Genomic DNA, 23,536 nt, shown 5'->3' on the forward strand with positions numbered 1-23,536 from the left:
CTCCTAGGCCAGGGGTCAGGTCCTTTGCAGCCAAGCAGAGGCTCTGGGAGGTGCCCTGTGCTTTGGGTTGAGGCCCTTCCTGTAGGGATAAGCACAGTCCACTGTCCCCTCCTTGGGGTGTGAGAGCTGCCTTGGCCTTGCCATCTCCCCTGATGTTTCCAGGACATAGTCACATGGCCCTTGGTACATGCTCCACAATCTTGGTCTTCTCTGGGGGAGGCCACCTCTCCTTCCCACTGTAGCGCTCCCCTCTCACCTCTCCAGCTCTTACTCTAGACCCACAGCAGGGGCAGCAAGAGAGTGAAGGCGGAAAGGACACTGCTGGCCGTGCTCTACTGTGGCTGGGGCCTGTCACCGAAGGCCAGTGAGTCACCCTGCTGGGCTGCACACCCTGCGTGCTGCCGTCCTCTCTTTTACTCTCTCCGCCCACAGCTCCCAAAACAACACCCGCCTGGGCTCCTACTCAGTCCCCAGGAATCTGGTCTGGGCTGTTGTGTTCCAGCCTTCCCAAGGCTCCAGGTGTCCCAGAAACCCAGGAAATCAATGCTCAGGACACCCAGAGAGGATGGCGTCTGAAAGATGAGGCCAACTAAAGGTAGAGGAGAAGCAGCCGGGTGTGGGGCGGGGAAGAAGTCATTACAGCTCTTCGTAAGGAGAGGGGAGGACCCCCGGCTGAATGGGCAGTGGAGAGAATGGATTTCCTGGGGAGTGACAGAGAAGAGACGTGGGAGGAAGGATCTGGGAGACCAAGGTTGCTTGGCCTGCTGCTTTCGGTTCAATAAATATTTACTGTTTTCCTCCTTTGTGGGAGGAGGTGTAAGATATAAGAAATACTGGGGCAAATTTACAAATGAAAGTGGGGGACACAGGACCTTTAGAGGCATAGGAGAGCATCACCCAGGTCCTAAGAGGAGACCCTGGACACCAAGAAGGCGAAGAGTCTAATCTAGTTCTCACAGTTTATTGAAACATCTGTCCGGGACCCAGTGAGAGCAGGGAGGCTGTCCCAGTCTCCACAGAGAGCCTGGTATCTCCCCAACACAAGGCACGAAGCATCTGAGTGCTGGACCGAGATGGAGACCGAGAGACAAGGTGGAGTGTTTGGGAACTCACAAAGGGCGTGGTGAGCTCGATAATGGAGGGCGGGAATGGAACTGGAAGTGTGAGAACCCAATAGCATCTCGCTGGTTGACCAGATGGTGGAATGAGATCAGTGAAAAATGGTCATTGTTTTCAAATAATCGTTTGGTTTGTGCTTTATTTGGCAAAGCAGGGATGAGCGTGGGGAGGGGATGACTTGTCCGGGCATCACAGCTACTCTAGGAAATTTCGGGGGGTTCCCAGTTAAGAATCTGAATGGGTAGGGTTAGCCAGTAGACTATACCATCTCAAAGAAATGGCAGAGGAAATTCGGGGGAGTGGGAATCTGGCAGGGGGTGGGGCACTGCAGTAAAAGGGGAGAGAATGAGGAAAAGGATTTGGAGCCTACAGTTTGGGAGGTATAGAAACAAGAGGTGATAAGGGAGAGTCTGCCACATTGGCGCGAAGGGGGAAGTAGGGGCAGCTCTTTTGGGAGGGAGGAGGGAAACTGAGCTACCCCATGCCTGGACTATCCCTGAACTTCTCCCACTTGGGAGATGGGGTGTGTGTGTGTGTGTGTGTGTGTGTGTGTGTGTGTGTATGCCTGCACACGCTTGGAGGCAAAATCTGCTTTATGAACTGTTAGGCAGATCTCCCTGGGGTAGGAAAACTTCAGGGTCAGCTAGCTGGGGCCCCAGAGGCTTCACCTGGGCTAGGATGTCCCGGATGGAGCGACAAGGGTTCTTTCCAGAGTTGCCTGGACCACAGGGCTTGGCACCAGCTGAGGGGTCAGGTTGGGGAGAACCATCTGGACCCCCACTCAGTGTCGAGGAGGAGACAGAAATGCAAGGGTGACCAGGAGCGCTGGACTTGCTGCCACAGGGCTGAAGGATGATTTTGCCGCCAGATAGGGAGCTAGAGCTGCCGCTGAGGGAGCCAGTGCCCGGTGGGGAGCAGGGCCCCTGAGAAACACCACCACAGGGATGGAAAGATGAACCAGAACTGCTGGAAATGCTGGAACTGCTGGAGACTCCAGAGCTGGAGAGGGAGCAGGGCCCCTTAGAGCCCAGGGAACCGACCACACAGGGCTGGACCCCACCAGAGCCCACTGGCTGGAACACCACAGTCGAGGAAGCCCCAGACTGGTAGATATTGGAGCTAGAAGAGCTGCGGCTGGGGATGATGGGGTTGCCAGAGAAGTACTTGCCCTCAGAGACGGGGGGCCCGGCAGCAAAGGAGGGCACCCCTGGAGAGCCTTTGATGGGGCCCTCTTTGGTGAAGTAGCCCACCGGGTAGATTTTGCCCCCACTGTAGGTCATGCCTGGGACCAGATAGCTGTTGGAGGAGCCACCCACCACCTCGTAGCTGCCATGTTGGTCCACAGAGGTGATGGGGGGGCAGGGCTTGCCTGGAGGGCCTCCGTTGAGGCAGGGGACCCTTTGACCCACTCCAGGGCCCCCAGGGCCACCGGGGCCATGCTGCTCCACCACCACCACTACTGGCCTCTGACCCCCGGACACAGAGTGGGAGCTGGAGATGTAGGAGCCAGACTGTGAGACGATGGGCCCCCCGCTGCAGGGAGAGTCAGGGATGTCGGGACCACAGGGCCGCAGCTTGGAGCTGACCTTCTGGCCCCCGCTGCTGGACATCCAGGAGGTTTGGGAACCAGAAGAGCTCAAGCGTCCTCCTGACTGGGAGCTGATGCTTCCTGAGTGGAGGGAGCTCGATGCACCTTGTAGAGTAGAGCCTGACCCAGAGGAGTAGCTTATCTGGGAATACCCTGTTCCTGGCTTAAGTAACGAAGATCCAGAAGAACCACCATGGGCAACAATGGAGCCACTGCCGAAGCCGCTGCTGGAGCTGCCACTGGGGTGACCACTCAAGCCACTGGGAACACCACTGGAGCCACTGGAGCTGCCACTGGAACCACCACTGGGGCTGCCACTGGGACCACCACTGGGGCGACCACTCAAGCCACTGGAAACACCACTGGAACTGCTGGAACTGCCACTGGAGCCACTGGAGCCGCCACTGGGACCACCACTGGGGCGACCACTCAAGCCACTGGAAACACCACTGGAGCCACTGGAGCTGCCACTGGAACCACTGGAGCTGCCACTGGAACCGCCACTGGAGCTGCTGGAGCCCCCCTTCCCCAGGAGACAGGGGTCATTGGGGGAGGTGATACGTGTGGGATCCTTGCAGGGGTCTAAGAAGGTCCCGATGCTCTTGGCCAAGGTCCCTGGTGAGGAAAGCAGTGGTTAGTAAGGGCCAGAGAGGCTGGGCTTTCTCCCTCCCCTCCCAGGCCCACCTCAGGCATCTGACACTCTGATCTCTCCCAAGAGGAGCCCAGGGAGAGAGTTTAGGGTGGAAAAGGCAGAAAGAAGTGGCCTTCACAGCTGAGAAAAATGAGAAGGCAGCTTATTCTGGGTAGAAGAGGCAGGAGGGAAGCCGGAGATCGACCAGAGAAAAAGAATATGAGACTCCAAAGCAGGAGGCCTCAGAGGAAGATGAGAGGGCGTGAAGAAGTGGCAGGAGCGAATAGGTCTAAAAAACAGAACACCAAAGAGACAGAGAGTGGGGGAGAGCGAGGCTCCGAGAGGTGGGAGAGGTCTCTGGACCAAATAGGAGGAGGAGACGGAGGACTGAGAAGCGAGGGAAAATAGCCAAAGGGACGCTGAGGAACAGGGGAAACGGGAAAGGAAGCAGGGAAACAAACAGGGGAAAGAGAGACAGGAGAAAGGCAGAGGGACCGCAGTAAAGGGCAGGACACGCGGGGACCACAATTCCGTCACCCTCTTCCCTCAAAAGGCCAGGCTCGGGGGCAGGATAGAAACCCTGCTTCCCATCTCAGCATGCCGTGCCACCAAGCCTGGGCAGGGGCCAGGACACGGGGGCACACACTGTTGCTTCAGAACCTGCTGGTACCCGCGCAGCGACAGGACACTGCACCCGAGCCCAGCCCAGGGACGCGGAACGAAACCCTCCCCAGGCCTCTGACCTTCCTCAGTACCGCAGGCCTGCCTGCCCCAGGCCCACGTCTGACTGTCTTTCTGGAACTGACCTTTTGTTCCTCACCCCGGCTCACCCTCCCTCCATCCTTCCTCTGCTCCCCTCCTCGACCCCCTCTGGTCCCAAGAGCGGTGTGCTTCAGCTTATTCATTTGGAGAGGCCAGATCTGCCCTGCCTTCCTCACAGCGTTACTGTGACCACTAGACGTGATCATCTATTAGAAACTGCTTTACAAAAACAGACAGCATTATCCATGATTTATTACTCCTCCTTCACCCCCCACCAAAAACCAGGTCTCCACAATTTGTGCAGTCCCCATTCTCTCCTAAAACAGGAATTCAACACATCCACCTTCACACCAACCCCTGGCTCTGCCTGCAGCCCCCTCCACTCCGCTGCACCAATCAGCAGCTCCCCCATGCCTCTGCCTCTGCTCCCCTATGCCACACAGCTGTGGTCACCCAGCAAAGGTCCCAGAATCACCCAGCCTGGGGTTTGGAGCCCAGCTTAACTGCCTTCTAATTTGTGATCTTGAGCCAGTTTCCTCAGCTCTCCAACTTCTGTGTCCTCCTTTGCAGAGTGGGAATAACAAATCTCTCACACAGTTCTTCTACTGATTAAAAAAGCTACTGTACTTAAAGTGCTAGTACATGCAACTTCCCTCGCAGTCCAGTGGTTAAGACTGCTGTGCTCCCAATGCAGGGGGTACAGGTTTGATCCCTGGTCAGGGAATTAGGATCCCACAGGCCTCACAGCATGGTTAAAAAATTAAAAATAAATATAGTGCTAATAGTGTCTGGCATATAAAAGGGCCTCTATGAATGGTAGCAATTATTATGACTACTAAATATCCAATCTTCGTCTTCTAGCACCCCAATAATAGTATAATTACAACAACATCCATCAACATATAACCATCTAGAATTTCCACAGCAGTGTCACACGCATTACTTAATTAGAGACTCATAGAGCGAGGTGTTAACATTAAGCTCATTTTTAAACTTTCAGAAAGGGAGGCTCAGAAAGTTTAAGTAGGTTGCCTGAGGTGCCAAGGCAGTGAGGAGCAGCCTCTAGACTCAAGCATCAGGTTCCAGAGCCCCAGCCCTCCCCCCAGTCTCCCCTCTCTGAGTCCTCTCCTGGACTCTCACCCCGCAGGGCTCCCTCCAGCCTTCCCTGACCAGTTGTCTGAGCCTGAATCTCCCTCCTCTCCCAACTCTCCCCGCTCCCAGGGCCCCAACCTCCTACCTTGCAGGAGGAGACCAGCCAGCAGCAAAGCCAGCACCCCTCGCCCTCCCACACACCCTATCTGGGATGCTCGTGAAGAGCCCATCTTGGACCGCGTGGCCTCCTGACTGACGGCAGCTCCTGGACACCCGGGGCCTTTATGCCAGGGCAGGACATTCTCGGGGCAGGAGTCACTGTGGGGAGGGGAGGAGGGGCGGAGGGGTAGGTGCCTGGGGGAAGTTGGTGTGGCCAGGAGGAGCTGAAGCAATCAGTTTGAGCATCTGCCTACTCAGCAGCAGGGCTGGCTGCAGTGTGTGGAGTGTGCCGTGGCCGAGGGGCCAGCTGGCTGGCCGGCTCCGGCTCCTCGTTGCCTAACCCGGAACCAGGCGCTCTGCCCCAGCGGCCGCCCACTCTGGGGCAGCCACTCTCACCACGGGGCCCAGTCACCTGTCTCCCTCACTCTCCTGTCTTCCCCAGTATTGGCGTGTCTGACACCCCATCCTCTCTCCATGCACAGATGTGGGCATTTCAACTTGCCCTCAGGTACCGACTGCAGCCCCTACCCCGCCTGGGATCCCACCCACAGCACCTGGGTCCGTCCTTTCCTGGGGACCCATCACTCAGCTTCCGCTCTCCTCCTCCCTCCCCAACTCCTGCTGTCACAGCCCAGGTCCCATGCCTGCCACACTCGTATTCTGTGTTCCATCAGTGAGCAGGCCTTCGCAGCCTGCACTCCAAAACCAGCCCCCTGATCTCTCCCTTCTGGGGGGCTCCAGGGACAGCATGTGGGGGCTGGACGCCAGGGCCTCAGCCTGAGGACCGGCCTGGGCTCAGGACCCCTGTCATAGCTGGGCCTCGGTTACTCACAGGCCACTCACAGCCCCTCCTCCAGAGGTGACCCTGACTCCAGTCGGTGAGCAAGAGGCTAATAAGACTAATTGGGAAGGTGGTGGCCCTGCCGCCCATTAACTGGCTGCCTGGCCTGAATGAGCGAACAGGAAGCAGCTGGCTCGGTCTGGGTAGGATCCTGGGTAGGACAGAGAAGGGTCAGCGGACTCCCTGGTCCCTGAGGATGAAGGGCAAGCCTGGAGGAGCAGAGCTCTGAGTTCTGCTAAGAGGGGGGCGGTCCCTCTCCCCTGTATTCCCCACCCTCTCCCTTTAACCCTGGCCCCACCCCAGCCAATTAATTGCTCACTGGTATTGCCCACAGTATCAGTATCGGAGGGAGGGACCTGGGAGTCGGGTCAGGTTCTCTGCCTCTGTCCCAAGCCCACCCAGCCCTCTCCCTGCCCCCTCGCCTGGACCCTCAGTCCCAAACCACCCAGTCTCTTCACAGAGGCAGCCGTTCTCCCAGAGCCCCGGGCTCCTCTGTCTGCTGCCCTGGTCCTCACCCAGCCAGGCACTGTCTACAGAATCTTCTATGACCATGGGATTTTTCTGACTCTGAGCTGTCCAAAATGGTAGCTACTCCACGTTGCAGCCACTGAGCATGTGAAATGGGGCTACTATGATTGGAGGGATCGAATCTTTTAAAGATGTATTTACTGATGGCTGCACTGGGTCTTTACTGCTGTGTGCGGGCTTTCTCTAGTTGCAGTACACGGGCTGCTCATTGCAGTGGTTTCTCTTGTTGCGGAGCATGGGCTCCGGGCACGTGGACTCAGTGGTTGCGGCTCCCGGGCTCTAAAGCTCTGGCTCAGTAGTTGTGGCACAGGGCTTAGTTGCTCTGCCGCACATGGGATCTTCCCTGCCCAGGGATGGAACCTGTGTCTTCTGCATTGGCGGGTGGTTCCTTACCACTAAGCCGCCAGAGTGGCCCTGAATTTTTAGTCTTAATTTAAATGTAAATAGCTACATGTGCCTAGTGGCTAAAATCAGTTGAATCTAGCCCTTGAGTGTCTGCCAGTACCCAAAATGAGAGTGGAAGGGAGGGGGGCTGTGGGGGTAGCGAGACAGCAGTCCCTGAAGAGGGTTGATGCAGTGGGGAGGGAAAAAAAAAAAAAAAACCACTGGTTTCAGAACCAGGATGACCTGGGTTCAAGTCCCAGCTAACCTCCCAGCTTTGGGCAACTCACTCAAACCCTCTGAACTTCAATGTGCCCATCTGCAAAATGGGAGTATTTTAAATGATGCCTGTGTGCTCCACCGGGGGAAGGCGACTAGGCTGGGCTCACCCACAGCCCCAGGCCCTCCCCAGGCTGACCTCAAGGAGTCTCCTCTCTGCCCTCTTCCCCTCCTACAGGGCAGCAACATTGCACACAGGGGTGCTGTTGAAAATGCTAGAAAATCCTAGACTCTCAGGCCCCACTGGCTCCAGGTCCAGCAGGCAAGGAGGGAGGGGGCCCTGGGAGCAGACAGGGGAGCGGCCGAGAGAAGAGGAGCCTCGTGGGTGGCGAGAAGAGGAGGAACAGCGGGCTCTGTGGGTTATTCTTTCCCAGCGCAAGCACAGGTGGTGATGTTTGTCCTGTTTTTCCCTCCCGTGCCTCCTGACCTTGGCGGGGCTGGGGCTGGAGGAGGCACCGTCTCTCTGGGCCTCTCGCCAGATCTCCAGCCACCCACACGACACAGTGGTGTGGCCACATTCCTCCTCCCGACTGCTGTCCTATCCACGCTCCCATCCCATCGCGCACCCACGTCTGCCCCATCCCTCCACTGCCTGCCACACGTGGGCCCTCTGAGCCCCTTGTTTCTTACTGAAATCAGCCCCGACGTGGTTTACTCTGCTGTGTCCCCGGGTCTCCCCATTAACCCCTCTCAGCTCAGGCAGCAAAAATCTGAAGCTGATGGCACCCAGGAGGGCAGGGAAGGGCACTGATTGAGGGAGTGCCCAAGCCAGGGCCACCTCAGGACACTGACCGGTGAGATGAGGCCCACGTGGCATAGGTGGGTCCACTGTGTTCTCCAGCCGCGGAGTCTACCCCTCACCTGCCAGCAAGTGCCCTGCCCAGTGGAAGGAGTGAGTGAGAGTGTGCGAGGCAGGGGAAACCCCCCACCAGACAAGGTCAAGCTTAAAGCACGTGCCTCCTGTAGGGTCCCTGCCCTGTATCTGGAGAAGGCAGGCTGCGTCCACTCCAAGCCTTCCCGGGCTCCCCTGTGCCATCGTGTTCTGCACGGGGCTCGGGTTCAGGGTCCACCGTCCTAAACTGCAACGCGGGTGGGGGATGATGACCCGTCCTTGCCCTTGAGGAGCTGCCGTCCAGCTGCGAACTCATAGCCTAGGAGGAAGGCAGGCCTGGAGAAAGGGGACAGGCACTTGGCTTCGAGGAGGCGGCAGGACTTTCCCTGGCCCTTGAGGAATGAAGAGAAGAGAGGGAGCAGGTGGCTCAGACTCGGGGCCCTGGCGATGCTGAAAAAATATTTAGAAGGTGCGCTGGCTTGGGTTGGTGTGGGAAGCGTAGACACAGAATAGCAGGCTGGAGGAATGGACTGCGTGGACCTGCGGGGCGGTGACCATATCCAGGTTAGAGGAGGGCACAGGAACTGAGGGGTCTGAGTGGGAACAGCCCAGGGAGAGGAGGTTTAGAGTAGAGAACCACGGTTTCCTGATTGCCGACTGTGAGCCGGACGTGGTCCCACATAGCCAACATCTGCTCTGGTGTTTAATCCTCACAACAGCCCTGTGGATGAGTGTTTTTTCTCCCCCATTTCACAGATGACAAAACTGAGTTTAAATTATTTGCCCAAACCAGCTGATAATAAGCAAAAGAGTTTAGAAAGAACTCAAACGCAGTCCACACAGGTCTCATTTCTTCATGAAGCTGACCCTGTGCCATAAATTAATAGCAGTGGTCCATGGACAGGCTTCAGCTGATCCTTAACCCCTGTAAGAAGATGTGCAAATTCCTCTGTCATCAAAGTCTCAGAAGTTAAATCCTTAGTGAGGAAGTCCCTCCCACTCAACCTTTTCTTCTCTGCATTTCACCCATGGGCCTGAAAGTCAGGCCAGCAGTTCTGGAATGAGTGTTCCATGCAGAGGTCCTCAGTAGAGCTAAGGCATACGCTTGAGGGGGAAAAGGAGTGAGGAAAAAAAGAAAATAGGGGACTTTCCTGGTGGCCTTTTGGCTAAGACTCTGTGCTCCCGATGCAGGAGGCCTGGGTTCGATCCCTGGTCGGGGAACTAAATCCCACATGCCGCAACTAAGAAGCTTGAGTGCCGCAACAAAGATCAAATAAATAAATATAAATTTTTTTTTAGATAGGAAGAGAAAAAGCCTGAAAGAGGAGGTTATTCCATGGCAGGGAGAGGAGGAGAAGCCAGCGGGGAGAGGTGGAGAGGCCAGCGGGGCCACTCTGGGCTCCAGTGCCTGTGGGCTCTCCCCGCCTTTGCTCCAAAACCATGTTCCTCCCCTGCTGTTTCTCCAACACCCTTGGAGGACTTGAACTTGGCTCTGACATAGAGCCACTCAGCCGTGCTCTCTCATGGGCCTGTCTGTCCCGCCCTCATTCCTCATGAGTGACTGGCCCCCTCGAGCCTCTCTTCTCTCCCCTGGATGAGCTTTTTCTCCTGCGGGACTCAGCACACTTCCATTAACAGAGAGCAGAGCTCACGTGGCCCTGAGAAGGAAGTCCTGGGATTTCCCCCTGAACAAGGATTCATCTGATGCTGGGGTGGGGTAGGCAGTGCTGTGTCAGAAAATCCCCTAGGTGATTCAGGGGAGCTCACCCCTACATCATGTGAGAATCACTGCCCTGGAGAGTGGTCTTCAAAATACATTCCATGGGGGGATTCCTCAGTGGTCCAGTGGCTAAGACTGCTTGCTCCCAATGCAGGGGGACCAGATTCGATCCCTGGTCAGGAAACTAGATCCCACATGAGGTAACTAAGAGTTTGAATCCACAACTAAGATCAGATGCAGCCAAATAAATAATTATATACATATATATATATTCCATGGTGTGATCCCTACTCAGCCATACCCTCCCTTCTCCCCTCGGCAACCGGGTCCATCACTCTCTCCATTAAGACTGATCTCCTGGAACTTGGCCTGGTCAGCACATTGGCATCCCCTTTTGCTCCTCTCAGCCCTGTTCTCACCCTCCTGGCAGCTCCGCTCTTCAACAGACCCGGGTACTAAAGCAGGGACATGGGAGTGAGGGCCGGGGTCAGAGCCAGAACTTCAGCCAGTGAATCCCATAGAGGAAGAACTTGGCAGGTGGACGCTCTGCCCACCAGGCTATCTGTCCCCCAGCCCCATTCTTTCCCCTTCCTCCTCCTGCCCTCCTGCACAAATCAGGGAGTCAGCTGAGTGATGGTCATGCTCCTTGAGTCCGAGACTTCACAGCTCTGTTTAAGCCACATCTGATTTGGCCACTGGCCCTCCTGTCTTGTGAGGAGGTGAATGTGGAGGCTGTGATTAGCTCTCGGAGTAACAACAATATTTTTCCTCTTCTCTGTTCTGTGGAGCAAGCGCTAGAGAAACCAGGGCTCATCGTCCACTCATTACGCTCAGCTATTAAACAGTCATTCTTTCCACTGTTGCCACTCATGCATTTTATTGTTATTGGTCACCCAGAATTAGAGACCCAGCTCCCTGTGGCTCCAGCAGGAGAGGGTGAGAGAGGGGACCTCGGCGCAACCTGAGTGTGTATTCGGGTGAGGCTGAAGGATCCTGTCAGAGGGACGTCTAGGCAGGGTGTGGCCCTTGGAGTTTCCGGGGTGGGATCTGCAGGGGCCGCTGTTCCCTCCTCCTTCCCGCCTCAGTCTCTCACGCTGAGAGCTCCTCGGGGGCAGGGAGCATCTCTTCCCCCGCAATGTGCCTCTGGAGCCTGAAGTATCACCCGCAGATGCAGGTTAGCACAGCAGGAAACACAGAATCCCATTGGAGAGGCTGGCATCCCGTAACCAGCTCTGTTCTTGGGGCCCCAGGACTAGAACCAGAGAAGGACACCGACTCCTCCCTGATGGGGTGTAACAATCAGCTCGTCACCAGCATCTGCACGTGCTGGATTTATCTTAATTCTCTCCATGCTCCTAGGAGACAAAGGTTATTGTTTATCCTTTGCAGCTGCAGGCACAAGCTCAGGGTGTTAAGATGACGGCTACTACCAGAAGCTGGGGACTTTACCTGGAATCCTGATGCCGTAGCCTATACTTAGCACCAAGCTAGTTTTTCCTCTTCTCCCCGGATATTTACATGACCTGGCAGTGTCTTCTCATTTCATTCGGTCCTCTGTGGCCTGCCACCTCCTCAGAATCCCCCTCTGGCTTTTCTATTTAAACTGTACTCCCTCATCCCCATCCCCACACTCAGGGACCATCATTCTCTATGTGCTTCCTCTGCCTTCTTTTTCTCCATAGCTCTTCTCAGGACATGGTTTCCTATCACATACATCCTGTATGATCTGCTCATTGTTCACTTCCCCCACTAGGAGGTAAGCCTCGTGAGGGCAGGACCCTCCTTTCTGATTCACTACTGTTTCCACAGCTCCAGAGCACTGCCTGGCTCATGGAGGAAACTCAGTTCATAATGAGAGAAATAGATAATGAAGGTGTGGACCCCTAGGGCAAGCATCCTGGCCTGAATTTTCCTGAGGGCCCCCGTGCCTGCCTCATTTCACCTCATGTGCCTGACTCACCTTAAAGGATTCACCTTGGCGACTAAGAGGGCATTAGTAGGGCCTGATGGAGGCGGGAGGAGTGGTTGATGTTCAAGTAAGAGCAAGACTCTGGAGGGAAACACCTTGGAGTAGTCTCTATGCTGCCCTCCAGTGGCAGGTTGTGGGACACCACAAAGGAGGAATTGAGGCTCTCAGCTTTGTGTGGAAATTTACAGATGAACTTCCTTGATGTTCAAGCTGGTTTTAGAAAAGACAGAGGAACCAGAGATCAAATTGCCAACATCCGGTGGATCATGGAAAAAGCAAGAGAATTCCAGAAAAACATCTATTTCTGCTTTATTGACTATGCCAAAGCCTTTGACTGTGTGGATCACAATAAACTCTGGAAAATTCTGAGAGAGATGGGAATACCAGACCACCTGACCTGCCTCTTGAGAAATCTGTATGCAGGTCAGGAAGCAACAGTTAGAATGGGACATGAAACAACAGACTGGTTCCAAGTAGGAAAAGGAGTACGTCAAGGCTGTATATTGTCATCTTGCTTATTTAACTTCTATGCAGAGTACATCATGAGAAACGCTGGACTGGAAGAAACACAAGGTAGAATCAAGATTGCTGGGAGAAATATCAATAACCTCAGATATGCAGATGACACCACCCTTATGGCAGAAAGTGAAGAGGAGCTAAAGAGTCTTTTGACGAAAGTGAAAGAGGAGAGTGAAAAAGTTGGCTTAAGGCTCAACATTCAGAAAACGAAGATCATGGCATCCGGTCCCATCACTTCATGGGAAATAGCTGGGGAAACAGTGGAAACAGTGTCAGACTTTATTTTGGGGGGCTCCAAAATCACTGCAGATGGTGATTGCAGCCATGAAATTAAAAGACGCTTACTCCTTGGAAGGAAAGTTATGACCAACCTAGATAGCATATTCAAAAGCAGAGACATTACTTTGCCAACTAAGGTCTGTCTAGTCAAGGCTATGGTTTTTCCTGTGGTCACGTATGGATGTGAGAGTTGGACTGTGAAGAAAGCTGAGCGCCGAAGAATTGATGCTTTTGAACTGTGGTGTTGGAGAAGACTCTTGAGAGTCCCTTGGACTCCAAGGAGATCCAACCAGTCCATTCTGAGGGAGATCAGCCCTGGGATTTCTTTGGAAGGAATGATGCTAAAACTGAAACTCTAGTACTTTGGCTGTCTAATGTGAAGAGTTGACTCATTGGAAAAGACTTTGATGCTGGGAGGGATTGGGGGCAGGAGGAGAAGGGGACGACAGAGGATGAGATGGCTGGATGGCATCACTGACTCGATGGTCGCGACTCTGAGTGAACTCCGGGAGTTGGTGATGGACAGGGAGGCCTGGCGTGCTGCGATTCATGGGGTCGCAAAGAGTCGGACACGACTGAGCAATTGAACTGAACTGAACTGAAAGAAATCCCCTAAAGTTGCATCCAAGTGCCACGCAGAGATCATATGGCAGAATAGGAACGAAACAGATCACAACACGATGCTCTCACCACTACACTATCCTGTTTACCTCCATCACAGGAGTTGAGGTTATGCCATAAAAGAGAAGGATATTAGCTGGGAAAAAACTTTGGCGGTGGATTTGGTTTAATTCAACAAGTTATTGCAATGTGGGAGACCTGGGTTCGATCCCTGGGTTGGGAAGATCCCCTGGAGAAGGAAATGACAACCTACTCTAGTACTCTTGCCTGGAAAATCCCATGGACACAGGAACCTGGTAGGCTACAGTTCATGAGGTCACAAAGAGTCGGACATGACTGAGCGCCCTCACTTTCTTTCTTTCTTTCTTTCTTTCTTTCTAACAAGTTACTTGAACCAGACACCTGGTGGGCATTTATTTAAAGACTAAAGGGATAAATGTACAGCAAGAAAGCTTAGGAGGAGGAAGAATGTGCTTAGCTGTGTCCAACTCTCTGCGGCCCTGTGGACTGTAGCCCACCAGGCTCCTCTGTCCATGGGGATTCTCTGGGCAAGAATACTGGAGCTGGTTGCCATTTCCTCCTCTTCCCAACTCAGGGATCGAACCCACGTCTTCTGTGTCTCCTGCAGTGGCAGGTGGATTCTTTACACTGAGCCACCCGGAGAACTATACCAAAACAAGTCTTCAATCAAATGAGTGAAACACGAAATTGGCAGAGGAGTTAGGACTTCCCTCCTTGGCTCGTACCTTACTAACTTAACTTTTATCACATTTTATTGTCATGGTTTACATCTTAGTTTCCTCTTGAGACACAGAGCTCCTTGAAGGGAGGACTGAAGCTTCTTGGGATTGTCACCATCACCTAGCACCTCACACAGTACGTGGTCAATACATAACCATTATATGACTCCTTGGAAAAGACCCTGATGCTGGGAAAGATTGAGGGCAGGAGGAGAAGGGGACGACAGAGGATGAGAGGGTTGGATGGCATCACTGACTCGACGGACGTGAGTCTGAGTGAACTCCGGGAGTTGGTGATGGACAGGGAGGCCTGCCGTGCTGCGGTTCATGGGGTTGCAAAGAGTCAGACACGACTCAGCGACTGAATTGAACTGATATGGGCAAATGGATAAACAAATGACTAGTTGGGCATTTCCAAGCCTAGAGATCTTCAAAGAAGAGCACACAGCCATTTCTCCTGTCTAGTCCAAAGACATCATTTGTCTGCCCAAAGGCTGAGGGCTGTGCCCAGTGCTTTCTCAAGGTAACTCAACTTCTATAATTAGATTATGCCATGATACTAGTTCTAGTTTCTTTTCTCTCATTGGCTAAGCATTTACTGACTGCCTGCCATGTCCAAGGTACCGAGCCATTGTTCTCTGATTTTCTGATCCTCTTCTATTATTTAGTTCTATGACTCCATGTTGACATAAGATGTAATAGTGTCCCCACTGCATTCACTCCTAGGTGAGGTCAGCCAAGGCAGGTGGGGAAGAATCAGCATTGTCTAATTTGAATGGATAAGCTGGCACAATGGGTTCCCCTGTGTTAATATTCCATACCATCCAGTCCCACTCAGGCCTCCTCCCAGCTAATAAACACAGCATTTTTAGGTGACAATATCTGCTGCCTAGTGACAGGAGTTACAATCCCCAATTCCTTCTTGCTTTCCCTTCATTCCCCCACTCATCCACCTGTTGGGTCAAATGAGGAAAAGTTGGTTTGGAGGCTACATCCAGTGTTGACTTTAGCACGTGTGTTGTCTTGGAAGGTGAGCCACCTCTGTCGGCAGCAGTTTCTTCATCTGTGAAATGGGCTAATAATTTGCTTTACTGAACATCTCCTGGGCCAAGTACTAGGAGAAAAGTAAGGCATACAAAGACAGACCAGACGCAATCCTTGCCCTCGAGAAGCTCACACTTAACGAGGTGAGAAAGACATGGAAACCAACATGTGGAAATGATGAAAAGCGCCTGAGATCCTTTCCAGGGATTCGGTTTTTCCACTCACTTTCTCTGTTTTAATAATGTTTTTCTCTTTCCATTCCCAACGAACTTTACTACACTGGCTTGGGAAGTTGCTGAGAGTCAGTTTGAGGGGTCCAGGCTTCCTTCTTCCCTTCCATTCCATACCTCCCTGCCACCATACACCAGCCAGGTATGTGCAGCTCCCTACAAAGAACACAGTTCTATCTGAGGAGAAAGGCTTTCAGATATGAGCTCCTGAGCCGGGCACCGAGACCTTCTCTAATTCCCCTCAACCTACCTGGCCCACAGCTTCGCCCTCCTCTCCAGGCTATAAACCCTTCACTCTGGCAGTTCCCTGGTGGCCCAGTGGTTAGGATTCTGAGCTTTCACTGCAAAGGCTGGGCTCAATTCCTGGTTGAGGAACTGAGATCCCATAAGCCGCATGGTGCAGCCAGCCAGGAAAAAAAAATTATATATATATCTAAATATATATGTACACACACATTCACCATTTTCATCTACTCTCCACTCACTAATGAATTCAGCCATTCATAAAACATGTATGTGATGATATAATTTTATGTGTCAGTTTGACTAGGCCAGAGGACTTCCTCAGTGGTCCAGTGGCTAAAGACTCTGCACTCCCAACACAGGAACTCCAGGTTCGATCCTTGGTCAGGGAACTAGGTCTCACATGGGGTGCAACTAAGACCTGGCAGCTAAATCAATATATTTGAAAAAAAAATTTTTTTGACTGGGCTAAAGAATGCCCAGAGACCTGATGAAACCTTACTGTTCAGGTGTATCTGTGAGGGTGTTTCTGGAAGACATTAGCATTTGAGTCAGTAGACTGAGTAAAGAGGATTGCCCTCACCAGTGTGGGTGGGCATCCATCTAAGGGCAGAATAGAACAAAAAGGAGGAGGAAGGGCAACTCTGCTCTCTGAGCAGGACTCCCATCTTCTCCTGCCCTCAGGCATCTGGTTCCTGGTCTTTGGACTCAGACTGGGATTTACCCCCATCAACCCCTTGATTCTTGGGCCTCTGCACTCACACTGGGACTTAAAATCATTGGCTCCCCTGGTTCTCAGGCCTTCAGACTGGGATTAAATTGCTCCACTGGCTCTCCTGGTTCTCCAGCTTGCAGACGGTGGATCATGGGCGTTCTCAGCCTTCATAATCTGAAGAGACAATTCCTATAGTAAATCTCCCTGTTGCAGGAGACCTGAGTTCAATCCCCCAGGGAAGATCCCTGTGTCTGGAAGATCCTCTGGAGAAGGAAATGGCAATCCACTCCGGTATGCTTGCCTGGAGAATTCTGTAGAGAGAGGAACCTGGCGGGCTACAGTCAATGGGGTCACAAAGAGTCAGATGCAGCTGAGCAACTTTCACTTAACATGTGTATTCTGCTGGTTTTGTTTCTGTGGAGAACCCTGACTAATACAATATATTAAATGTTCATGCAGTCCCAGGGAGTTAGACAGATGACTAAAGAGATGGGATAAAATCAGGACAGACCTCAGTTCAAATCCCAGTTTTGCCATTTCCCCCAACCCACCCCCACCACCACCACAGTGTGACTTTGCATGAGTCACTGTACCTCTCTGGGCCTTTGTTTCTCTCTTCTGAGAAACGGTGATAACAATAGGGTTCTTGTGCAAATTAAGTGAGAGCTTAATCTGTAGCCTCGGGGAACAGTGCCCCTACTCCACATGCGCAGTAAAAAGTAGCTGCAAGGATTTGTAGCAAACCTTACTTAGTGTCTCAGGTCAGATGTCCCAGAAGCAAATCCTAAAACAAAATTTCAAGTAAAAAAGGGATTTATTGAACAGTTATGGGGACTTCCTGGGGGTCCAGTAGTTAAGACTCCCCGCTTTCACTGTAAGGGGCACAGGTTCGACTCTTTGCAGCCCCATGGACTGCAGCAAGCCAGGCCTCCCTGTCTATCACCAATTCCCAGAGCTTGCTCAAACTCATGTCCATCGAGTCGGTGATGCCATACAACCATCTCATCTTCTGTCGTCCCCTTCTCCTCCTGCCCTCAATCTTTCCCAGCATCAGGGTCTTTTCCAATGAGTCAGCTCTTCGCATCAGGTGGCCAGAGTATTGGAGTTTCAGCTTTAGTTATCAGTCCTTCCAATGAAGATTCAGGACTGATTTCCTTTAGGATGGACTGGTTGGATCCCCTTGCTAGGTTCCATCCTAGGTGGGGGAAATAAGATCCCACAGGACTGGCTGCTCAGTCAAAAAAAAAAAAAAAAGAAGAAGACGAAGCAAAGTTATAAGGGTGGGGGAGGAGGGAAAGGGAGCGGGAAAGTGGGACCGGGAAGGGAGGAAGGCCAAGCAACCGCGCGCGACAGAGCGGAGTCTGACGGGGGCGGCCTGCGCTCGGAAGACTAGAGTACCGATGCCCCTGTGTTTGTGTGTCATCCACTAAGGGCTGCGGGGTGGGAGAGCGAACGATGTCGGGGAGAAAGGTTTCCAGGCACAGGTGGGCTGCTGACGGTGACAGCGCACTGCAGTAGGCACCAAAACGGGCCGAGAAGGAATGCGCGGAACAGTCTCTGCCCAAGGGCCTCAGAGCCTGGGAGGGGAGGGCAGCTGGCAATAAACACTGCCCCCTGAGATCCGTTCCAGGCACACCTGCACCGCATGACTTAGCTGGTGAGGGTGGGGAGCAGCGCAGGAGAGGCGTCGCGGAAGAGAAACGCGCCTCGGTGCAGAGGGGAGGACTATTCCAGGCCGCGGAAACAGCAGGCACACGGGCAGAGGCTCAGGGCGGGGCCTGGAGCGAGTGGGCGTGGGGCTGCGAGCCCCGAGCTTCCGCGCCTGCTCCCGCCTCCGCCCCTTCCTGGCGGGGCGTCCCTTCTGGCACCAGGCCTTCCTGCCTCGCTCCGCTCGGGAAACCTGGAAACCTCCCCTGACTACTCCAGCTGCTCCAGGGCGACTCTCTTCTGAACTCATGGCGTTTACTGCCAAGGCTTTTTACTATGATGTTTATTCATGTAATTATGAAGTTAGTGCACCCTTACAGTCTGTGACATTGTTATTTAACTTTGCATGTAGATTCTGTCTCCCCTGATTTTGGCTTCCTGAGAGTGGAAACTGTATATTTTTATTCGTTGTATTACCATGTGGCACCTAACTTTGGATGATATGTTGAGAGTATGAGGTAATGATTGAAAGAATGGGTTGAATCTAGTCTACTTTGAAGCTTATTAAATTACACACTCAACCTCTACTGTTCTTACCAGTTTTAAGATTATTTCCAAACTCTCAGTTTAGATGGTCTTTTGTTGTTTGTTTTTGTTTTGTTTTTCAAATCAATCACATGTAGGTTTTGATGGGAGTTATCACATAAGCAAACTGAGTCCTAAGGGGTGGATTTTAAAGCCAGGGGCCCCTCATTTCTCTTAGCCCCTCTTCAATCCCACACAGCCAGCCACTTGACTGACCCTAGGCCATTGGGATCTCTAGGCCCTACCCCTTCCAGCTTTCCTGCTCAAATACACTCTGAAAGAATTTAGGGAAACTACGTACCCTTTACACATTTTAAAGTCAACAACTAAGATTTTTAATCTTAAGTTTAAATACTTGAAAGGACACACTTTCTGGGGAATTGTAAATACTTATATATTTAGAAAGTCATATCACTCTTAAATCTAGTGGATGGAATATAACACAGAGCCCTTTCATGTTCATTAACACCCTTTTCATAAGTGAACAAATCCATTAGCCAGTCAGCAAATTTACCTCATTTGTCTTTCTAGTTCCTCTTCCCATTTCATTTCCCTATATTTTTGTCTCCATTGCATCACTTTTTTTGTATTTTAGTATATTTGGGGAAAGTCTTTTATTGTATATCTCTAACAAAAATATGTACATAAATTTAAATTTACTTTGTGTGACCATAAGACTATAAGTATTAAAAACAATTACTCTGTCCTGGATTTAAAATTACAATTATTAAAAGATGCAACTGATCAAAACTACAACAATTTTTATGAAATTAAAAGACTCTTCCTCCTTGGAAGAAAAACTATGACCAACCTAGACAGCATATTAATAAACAGAGACATTACTCTGCTGACAAAGGTCTGACTAGTCAAAGCCATAGTTTTTCCACTAGTCATGTATGGATGTGAGAGTTGGACTGTAAAGAAAGCTGAGCACCAAAGAATTGATGCTTTTGAACTGTGGTGTTGGAGAAGACTCTTGAGAGTCCCTTGGACAGCAAGGAGATCAAACCAGTCAATCCTAAAGGAAATCAGTTCTGAATATTCATTGGACGGACTGATGCTGAAGCTGAAACTCTGGTACTTTGGCCACATGATGCGAAGAACTGAGTCATTTGAAAAGACCCTGATGCTGGGAAAGATTGAAGGCTGGAGGAGAAGGGGACGACAGAGGATGAGATGGCTGGATGGCATCATCAATTCAATGGACATGAGTTTGAGCAAGCTCTGGAAGTTGGCTTGCTGCAGTCCATGGGGTTGCAAAGAGTCGGACACGACTCAGCAACTGAACTGAACTGAACAAATATTGACAGTGATTAAACAAAAAAGTAAATTTTACTGAAAACACATCTCTTAATGAGATGGAAAAGGCTGATTCTTGTTTTCCATTGACTTCATTTACCAGCTCCAGAAAGAGCACTGTGGTCCAGTTCACAGTGGTTGAGAGAGCTCAGCCTTCCTTTGTCTAGTGGGAGAACAGTTAATAGAGGCAGATGGAAAACACAGTTCTCAAGAAGACTCATTTTAGGAAGGAACACATACGTTTGTGGAAATTGATCCTCCTTAAAACCTGGTCCTGCCCATGAAAGCCCTTAGAGAGTTATCATGTTCACTCAGAGTAGGCAAACCGTCAACTCATTAAAGAGAGACTTTACTTGGTTTCTCATTCTCCAAAATAGGGATCTCGGAATGGGTCTGAATTTCCTTGTAAATCTTCATAGTTGCATTTCCAACCTTCCTCCTGCTGAGTCCCCATCCTTATGCATATGGGCAAGACAGGAACTCAGATGACTTCCAGATCTCTGTAGGTTTGTGCCTGTGACAAGTGCATCTGAACATTCAAAGACCTGCTCATTGGCAAAGAAGCAACCTAGAGTCAAAATTAAGAAATCATGGTATTTTATTTTTCCGTTTTATGGAAGCACCATCGGCTCCTGACAGTTCCCAGTGGTAGGCCACCAGGTGGCAGCAGAGAGAACATAGTGCTGCCAGCCCTGCTCCTGAGTTCCAGGGGTGGGGAAGAGGAGCTGGGAGGTGGAGGTAGGGATGTTCTGCTGTCAGAGAAAAAAGGAGAGGGAAAGTGGGGCTTAAATACCGATCTCAAGAGGGGACAGAAAATATGCACAACATCTTCAGAATAAAACTGAAGGAATGAGGAAAGGAATTAAGGAGTTACGCTAAATTGGGGAGAATTCAAGGGGAGTCAGAAGGGTAGAGATGGGTTTGAGAGCAGAGGTCCAGGATGCCTCTGGGGGTCCGTTATCTGTACTCCTCCCTGGGTGGGTCAAGGTCTGGCTCCTCGTGAGATCCGTGGTCCACCTCAGGGGCAGGTGGCCAGGGGTTTTCTGGAGGCTGGGGTCCTGCGGGCCAGGGGTCGTCAGGCAGAGGAGGTTGAGGGGGATCAGTTCTAGGGGGTTCAGGAGGCCAGACCCCAGAATCAGGCAGGTCTCTCCAGGGACGATTGGGGCCTGGAGGTGGAGGATCCTCAAAGAGAGGGGGTGCCCCTGGCCAGGGGTCACCAGGAATTGGGGGGCCCTGAGGCAATGGTGGAGGGCCCTCCTCCTCTGAGATCTCTCTGGATGAGGGGGAAGGGTGGTCTCCACTGCCTGAGATGCCTGTAGAGGAAGAAGAAGGAAGGTAAGAGGTTGTGAGGGTCCCCCCTCTCCCAGCAGCTAGGACCCCAGGAGCATCGCCTCTCTGCGATGGACCACAGCCTGAGCTGATCCTATAAACAAAACTCAAAAGTAACTCTCCACGCATTCGCAGAATACCAACATGATCTTAAAATAACATGAAACCCTGTCCTGAACTACTGACTGGACCAACTTTAAACTGACATGACCTCCCTTCCCCCACTATAAACTCCATCCAACCCTGTTTGGACACCCCACTGGCAGGACCGCTATACATGTCTGAGGTCCCAAAACTGTCTATACCCTGGCCCCATGTGGCACCCAGACCCCATCTCTACAATGACCTTCTCCCCCCTAACAGAGACCCCAGCTCTGGTGAACACTTGCCTGCACACCTGAATGCTGGTCTAAATTGCCACATGGCGCTAAAGCCAAACCAGCGTTTATTCTGTGCTAAAATGGACCTACTCACATCACCTCCATCCCCTTAACTCTTCCCCTCACATGCATCTCCCAGGATCTCCCAGAATCTCCCTGTCCTTACACATCCATCTCAGCCTCGCCTCATCCTGACTGTCCCCCATCACCCCAAATTACACTCTGGGCCTCTGTTCCCAGCTCACCTCCAGCAAACAGGCAGAGGACCAAGATCCCCAGGAGTTTCCAGTTGAGCATCTTGGCTATCTCCTGGCCCCCAAAGTCAGGGGTCACCTGAGTCTGGGAGTCTGGGAGCCCTAAGAGGCTTTATAGGGGAGGAGGGAGTGGTGGAGGCTGATCTCTGGGGAGGGGCCGGCCCTGTCACACAAGGAACTGCATCCAAACCTGACTGGTCAAACCTGTCTGGAAGGCCACGGCTGGTGTGTAACCGCTGATGGTGGCGTCCCTCATTTCAGTCCCCCAGCTCAGGACCCAGCCACCCAGGCTTTATCGATGACCTAGACCTTGCTCACCCCACCCTTGTTTTCACGTTCCCCTTCATATACACCCTGCAGCGAACCCTAATAACAGGGACTTATCCCTTGAGGTCCCCGGAAGCCAAGGAATGGGAGCAAGCATGCGTGGGGAAGCAGTGTAATTACAGGGGCTGAGAGGCAGGATGCGGGGCAGAGGACGGGCAACCGGGGGGACAAGGAGGGAGAGGAGGGGCGGGGGTGCTCTCTTGAACACCTGGGACACAGCCAGAGCCGTCTCAGCTGGTACACCGAGCCTCCTCCACCCACCCCAGGGTGAACCCTCTCTTGGGGCTCAGTTCTTCCTGGAATTTGCACTCCCCAGCATACACCTTCTCCAGGCACGAAGGGGGCCTCCCGAGTAGTGACACACGAGGAATTTCATCCAGGAGCCACCTGGGCTGACTGCAGGTGAAGGAGGAAGTACAAGACATCCTGATTCCTTGTCCCCACCCCAGGGCTGGTTCCAGTCAGTCACACCCAGAGGCTCTGGAAGAAGCTGCCTCAGCCGCCCCCTGGCACCTCAGCCTCTTCCGCCTCCCTCTAGCATCTTCACTGCCTTCCCCTGGTCCTTGGTGGGAACTCTCTGCACCCCCCTTCTCTCCCCTCATCCTTCAAACGTCAGTCTGTCTGGTCTGAGTCACTCAGAGATGTCCCTTGAACTTTTCTGCAGCAAGGACTCCTCTGTGAGGATGTCCCACGAGCCGCTCAGAAGCAAATGTCCAAAACTGAACTCACTTCCTCCACAACCTGGTCTGCTCCCCAGTGGCCAGGAATACCACTGTCCCCTGCGGCTCGATTTTTCAAAGACTTCATTCCTCTTTCCTCATCCCATGCCCCCAAACCCGTCCTCCACAGCCAGTTGATAGGTCTCTTAAATATGTAAGTCAAATTGTGTGGCTGTTCTCAGTTTAAAAAGTACTCCAGGGCTTCCCTGCTGGTCCAGTGGTTAGGAGTCCGCCTTGCAATGCAGGGGACACTGGTTCGATTCCCGGTTCAGGAAGATCCCACATGCCACAGGGCAACTAAGCACTGCAACGAAGATCCAGCACAGCCACCAAAATAAATAAATAAATCTTTAAAAAAAAAATAATAATAAAAATAAAAAAATAAAAAGTACTCCAAGTGCTATTTATTTAATTTGGCTGGACCAGGTCTGAGTTGTGGCATACAGGATCTTTAGTTGTGGCATGTAGAAATGTAGTTCCCTGACCAGAGATTGAACCCGGGCCCCCTGTTTTGGGAGCGCGGAGTCTTAGCCACTGGACCACCAGGAACATCCCTCCAAGGGCTTTTTATTGACTTAGAGTAAAACCCAAGCTCCACCAGGCCTGGCCTCTCCCTGCAGCACCCTCCCTCGGGCTCCCCCCAGCCTCAGGACCTGTCCGTCCTGGTGCTTCTCCCAGATGGCTGCACAGCCCGCTCCTTACCG

General features: G+C 52.2%; 2 protein-coding genes across 2 annotated transcripts; both read right to left on the reverse strand.

The window, feature by feature from the left end:
* Positions 1-945: 945 nt before the first annotated feature.
* On the reverse strand, positions 946-5,435 carry CDSN (corneodesmosin). Its single transcript, XM_040250183.1, has 2 exons — positions 5,338-5,435; positions 946-3,322 (listed from the first exon to the last, which is right to left on the reverse strand). Exons 1-2 carry the CDS (start codon positions 5,420-5,422, stop codon positions 1,713-1,715), a joined length of 1,695 nt encoding a protein of 564 aa, XP_040106117.1. The 5' UTR covers positions 5,423-5,435; the 3' UTR covers positions 946-1,712.
* A 14,968-nt stretch (positions 5,436-20,403) lies between these two features.
* On the reverse strand, positions 20,404-21,900 carry PSORS1C2 (psoriasis susceptibility 1 candidate 2). Its single transcript, XM_040250239.1, has 2 exons — positions 21,778-21,900; positions 20,404-21,136 (listed from the first exon to the last, which is right to left on the reverse strand). Exons 1-2 carry the CDS (start codon positions 21,827-21,829, stop codon positions 20,781-20,783), a joined length of 408 nt encoding a protein of 135 aa, XP_040106173.1. The 5' UTR covers positions 21,830-21,900; the 3' UTR covers positions 20,404-20,780.
* Positions 21,901-23,536: the final 1,636 nt, after the last annotated feature.

The sequence above is a fragment of the Oryx dammah genome, unplaced genomic scaffold (genome assembly GCF_014754425.2).
Source record: "Oryx dammah isolate SB20612 unplaced genomic scaffold, SCBI_Odam_1.1 HiC_scaffold_11, whole genome shotgun sequence".
Taxonomy (NCBI): domain Eukaryota; kingdom Metazoa; phylum Chordata; class Mammalia; order Artiodactyla; family Bovidae; genus Oryx; species Oryx dammah.